This window comes from Grammomys surdaster, unplaced genomic scaffold, assembly GCF_004785775.1.
Source record: "Grammomys surdaster isolate TR1022 unplaced genomic scaffold, NIH_TR_1.0 278, whole genome shotgun sequence".
Lineage (NCBI taxonomy): Eukaryota > Metazoa > Chordata > Mammalia > Rodentia > Muridae > Grammomys > Grammomys surdaster.
Genome location: NW_021604719.1, coordinates 75,726 through 81,381, shown reverse-complemented (window position 1 = coordinate 81,381; position 5,656 = coordinate 75,726). Strand labels below are relative to the sequence as shown.

Below are 5,656 nucleotides of genomic sequence, written 5' to 3'. Positions count from 1 at the left end.
GTGTGTGTGTGTGTGTGTGTGTGTGTGTGTGTGTGTGTGTGTGTGTGCTCGCGAGCACAAGCGTACACAACACGTACACGTGCACTTGCAGGCATGCTAACAAAGTATAACAGAGCAAAAAACCAAGAAAACTCAAAAGCTCACAAACCAGAGTGACACCTTTTATTTAGATGTCTTAAAAGCCTTTCTGTTATGCCGCATTCCGAATTGTCTCACCTTTAGTCACAGAATTGGCTTAATTATAATCTGTGGTCCTGGTGCATTTTCAGTAACAACTTACACAGGATCTAAGAATGCTTTCCCTTACCTCAGGCAAAAGGAAAACTAAATTGCTTTAGAATACTGACTGTTAGAAGACTCAGAATGTGATTCTAATGATAATGAAGACACTAAAAACTATGCAGGTTTAAAGTGACTGAGAACTGTTCTGTGGCGTATAGAGTTGATGGAGAGGTCTACAGGAGAGTTTGCTCTATTCACTATTGCTGTGCATTTGTTGCTGGTTTTTGAACCCAGAACGACGTGCTTGTTAAGCCTATTGATCACGTAGTCAAAGATTAGTAGATTGCTCATGTATATACATTCATGTAGGTCAAAACCTGTTCAGAGCTTTCATGTGAACAGTAGGTGCACACCTTAGAGGCATCCTTGGGGAGCTGCAGTATGTTACATGGCTGAACTTTTCTCTGCTTATGTAACTTCTCAAATGATAAACTTGGGAGCGTCTGCTTGTGTAGGTGGAAGGCTTTCATGCGCTTTCCTTCTTATGTGTCGGGTAGATGCCAAATTCCAGTATAGAAAGTGCCACACCCAACTGGATAAGGAACAATGCCTTGAGACAGCTAGGAGGAGTGCTGATAACAGATGGTAGATTTCATTTAACATTAATAAGGAAAACAATAAAATTGTACAGATCATTTCCTATTAAGTGGCGAAGCCATCGTGCTCTTAATGAGATGAAGTGGTGATTAATTTCAGTCATATTAAGTGCTACTGATGACTTTTGCTTCCATCCATTCAGCTGGAACATATAGAAGTCAAGTTTGCCTCTGAAGCTGAAGATAAAGTCAGGGAAGAGTGTTGTCCCGGGAAGCCACTTAATGTTTTCAGAACAGAAGTAAGTTGAAGAAGCCATATTGAATCATTGCCTCTTAGGCCTAGACGAGACCTGGCGGTCATTACAGCAATGGCTCGTGTATAGGTGGAGGGCACTGAATATGAAGGGTTGGAAATGGGGCTGGACTTGAGGTGTCTTAGAGGTCCAGCTTGTGCAGTACTGCTTATCACTTACTTTATTCCTGTGGTAGTGTTAGTCATTATTTGTAGTTTTAAAAAACAAAGTAAGATGTTCTAAACTTGTTTTTTATTGAAAGAAAGGCAAAAACTATCTAGCTGTGAGTAAGACTTTTAAATAGTGACAAAGCTTTCAAATGTCCTATTTAGACTTTCCAACTGTAACGCAAGGCTTTTTTGTTTTTGATGTAAACTAAGCAAGAGCGTTATCTTAATTAGTGCAGGAATTGTAATTTTTGATCATTATTGGTAGAAGTATAAAGGTCTTACAGATTCTATTGAGCCTCCAGGAATCCATTCAGATTTGGACAATTAAGACTCCACTAGAGGACGTAGGAGCATGGTTCCTTTGACCACATTTCGTTGAAAACAGGTCTGTTTTGAAAGAGTAAGGGAATCACAGTCTTGGAGACCTTCTGACATCATTATCGTTCTGTGATGATTCTCTCATTGTCTCATGGTGTGGCTTGCAGAAATGCAGTCATTTTGGGAAGAAATGAATAAATGAAGTAATGTTCATTATACAGCCATAATATTCCCTTTGGGGATATGGAAGTCTGTAAAGTGCTTCTTCCTGTCCCTGATCTATCATAGAGAGGTTGAACAAATGATGGTAGTGGAAGAGAAAATGTCCTTAGTTTTTGATGTGTCACCATGGTGTGTCAACAGTGTTAGTATGTGCAGTTGTAATCCATACACCAAGGCATGTGGTGTAAACATGAACTTAGATAGTTTTTCTTTCATATTTCACTGTCCTGGTCATTATTTTAGAATACAGAATTAGAAACATTTTTAGTTGGTATAGAAATGTGGTAGAGATCACCCTTGTTTTTTGACAATATTCAAGTTTGACACGTCATAACTTGTATTTTTCCTCTCCTAGCCTGGTGTACCAGTTTCCCTAGTAAATCCTCAGCCATCCAGTGGGCACTTCTCAACCAAAATCGACATCAGGCAAGGAGATAGCTGTGAGTCCATAATCAGACGCTTGACGAAAACGGACCGAGGAATCAAAGGTGAAAGGGTTTCCCTGAAACTCCCACTTAGCAGGAGCTTGTGTATTGATGAGTTATACGTGGAAAGGACAGAGAAAGCTTGTCTAAGGACTGCACTGTAGCATTTCAGGAAGAGAACTGGGCTCAGAACTGGAGGCCTAGATTCTCTTGGGCTTGCTTGGGGTTAGGTAGCTTGGTAACTCTGCTGTGTCACTTAAGCACTTAAGCACATTCTCTTTCAATGTCATGAGTACACTGGATTAGATTTTTTTTTCAATATTCTAGAAAATACTGGTTCTGAAATTACAGTAAATGATTTGTGTCTCTTAGAGGTAATTCAGAGTTAGGGAACACATACCCTGAGTATTCTAGACTAAGTGGTCCGGCTGGGTCTCTCCCTGGGTAAGAGGAGAGAGAGAATAGGAATGTTTGTGTGCTTTTCATGTGTTAGGTTTTTACAGTTTACAGTAAAGTCATCAGCGTTATTATTCCCCTCATGGAGATAATGAAATGAAGGTTCATAAAGGTTAAGGAACTTGCCAGGTTTGTTTAGCTGGAAAATCTCAAGCCTAGAATTCAAACTCTTTGACTCCAAAGCTTATATTTTTTTCTTTTAAACAGTGTTTCTCCAGGCAAAATGCATAAATAATCTCAGTTGCTAATCTAGATTAAGAGTGTATTTTCTGTGGTTAAAGTCAGTATAAACATCCTTTCCACTCCCTTGCAGGGTCTTATTGTGTAGCCCTGGCTGGCCTGAAGCTTGCTGTGTAGACTAGGTTTCCTGAAACTCAGAGATCTGTCTGCCTCTGCCTCCTAAGGGTTGTGGCTTCCCTTTTCAGTACTCAGTGTATTAGTTTTCTTGTTGCTATGAAAAAATGGCTGACAGGAAGCAATTGAAGTAAGAAAAGATTGATTTTGGCTCTGACTTGAGGGTGTAGTCCACGGCGGCAAGGCCTGACCATAAGGCCAGCCTTTGGCTGTTGTGGGAGGATCCTGAAGTGCTGGTCACAGTACATTTGCTGTCGGGAAGCAGGAGGGTGGACACGAGGGTAAAGACCTCCTTTCCCGGGAACCCGAGTCCATGGGGTAGTGTCACCCACACTCAGAGTGGGGCTCTCCTCTGGAGATGCTCTTGCAAACATATCCCAATCTGTGTGCTTCCTTCATCCTTAATGCAGTCAAGTGAATGAAGAGCAGCCTCCACTCTAACCTGGTGCTGGGTGAATATGAGAGTGCGTTAGTGTGTCTCCCTATTACTTTTCTTCAGAATTATAAAGACTGACTAATGCTAAGATTCTTCCTTTTAGACAATACCCATCTTGCCTTCTCCTCCCATCTTCCCTTCCCCCTCGCTCTGTGTGTGTGTGGGGGGTGGGTGGGTGGAGGGCGGTAGGGGATGGGTGTGCTTGCTCACTATGAAGCCCTAGGTGACTTGGAGCTTACTATGTAGACCAGAGTGACTTGGAACTTGTGGCAGTTCTGCCTCTGTCTTTTAACTGCTGGAATTACAGGTATGTGCTTCCAGGACTGGCCTTCTTCCTATTTAATTTCATTTATTCATTTCTTTGTATTGCTAGGTTTTGATTACAGATTCTTGTACATACTAGGCAAGGGGCCTCCCATTGAATTATACCTTCAGCATTTTCCTTTTAAAATAAAATTTAGTTACTTTTATTTGCTATGTACGTGTACATATGAATATACATGTGTTCAGGAGACAGCTGTCAGGTCATCAGGCTCCTATGAGCATCTATACCTACTGGGCCATCTTGGTGGCCCTCTTCTTTTTGATATCAATCAAAAATGGACTGACCTGGGCTTGATGTCACATAAGTATAGTCCCAGCATTGGAGGGGCTGAGGTAGGCTGATCAAAAGTTTGAGGCCAATCTGGAGACTAGCCTAGGATACACAGTGAGAGCCTGTCTCAGAAAAAAGGAACTGGATAATTTTTTTTAACTGGGTAAGTTTTTCCATAATTTTTCTTTAAATTATTGTGTGATATGACTAGGCGCTTATATGTGTGATATGTGGAGTTGGTTACACCTTCCAGGTTTACATTCTGAGGATCAACCTCACATTGTCAAGCTTGGGCAGCGAGAGTTTTTACCCACTGGGCCATCTCACCAGCCCAGCATAAAAAAGATATTCCTAAAGATATTTATAAATCCCAGCAGTAACCTGACTTATGGAACTGTTTTTAGATCGATCATTCTGTTAAAGTAGAGGACTTGAGTTTGTTCTCGAGTGGACTTTGTGCTGTGTTCTTGTTTCCTGTCTGTTGGACATGTGTTGAGAGTCTGCCTTGTGTTTGTGTGTGTAGGAACAATGCGTATTCTGTGTATGTATACCCTGGGTTTTGAGGATTTCACTGAACACTGTTGGTTAGGAGCTGCATGTAGTGGAAGGGTAGGGGACTGAGCTGTTGAAGCACTTGCCTGAGATGAAGGGGAAGGACCATGTCTGTAAGAAGAGTGAAGACTCAGTCCAGGCACGGGGAGGTGAGTCTCCAGCTGTGGTGCGTACGGCACGTTGATGGAGACAGTACTGTTGGGATGGGCCTTGTGAAGTCCAGAAAGTGTGTTGGTGTTGGAGAGTGGCCACTGCTTCTCCATAAGTCTACTTATCCACGGTGTACTAGGTAAGGGGTTTTATTATTTATAAGCACGGCTTTAAATTGTAGTAAAATACTTGAAAATATAAAATGTACCAGTTTTTCTCTTTTTCTTTTTTGGTTTGTTTGAGATGTCATTGTATAGCTCAGGCTAGCCTGGATTTCCAAGGCTCCTGAGTTCTGGGACTCTAAATATTGCCCACCATGCTTGGCTGCTGGAGCCATTTTTCAGGTCACTGACTGCATTCCTGCTGTCCAGCTATAGAATTTCTCACAGTCCCAACTGAAGCCCTGTGCTTGCTAACCTGTTTCCTCTTTCTCCTCCCTTCTAGTCTCTGTGACCACTCTTCACATTTCTGCCTATTTTGGGTACTTCGCAGAAGTAGGATTGGTGTATATGTATTTTAAAGATTAGATGGATTTTATTAATAAGTTTTTTTTTTTTGAAGCCATAAGCCTTTTTTGTTTTTTTGAGGATTTTTTGACATACGTCACTCAGCCCTGACCTAACCTGAGCCCTTTTCCTGCCAGGGCTCTTGAGTAGCTGGAGCTACAGGCAGTGCCACTTTACCTAGCTGTATCCATCCTTCCTTTCTTCCTTCCTTCCTTCCTTCCTTCCTTCCTTCCTTCCTTCCTTCCTTCCTTCCTCCCTCCCTCCCTCCCTCCCTCCCTCCCTCCCTCCCTCCCTCTTTCCCTCCCTCCCTTTGCTCTCTCTTTCTCTCTCCTTTCTTTCTTTCTTTCTTTCTTTCTTTCTT

The 5,656-nt window shown here is 42.0% G+C and overlaps 1 protein-coding gene across 1 annotated transcript in view; it reads left to right on the top strand.

Annotated features, from left to right (window-relative positions):
• Lars (leucyl-tRNA synthetase) overlaps nt 1-5,656 on the top strand; it is a 53,019-nt gene that overhangs the window by 43,450 nt on the left and 3,913 nt on the right. The window contains exons 30-31 of the mRNA XM_028777128.1: nt 1,022-1,117; nt 2,177-2,309. Coding sequence (XP_028632961.1) covers nt 1,022-1,117; nt 2,177-2,309 — 229 coding nt within the window. The remainder of the gene's footprint in view (nt 1-1,021; nt 1,118-2,176; nt 2,310-5,656) is intronic.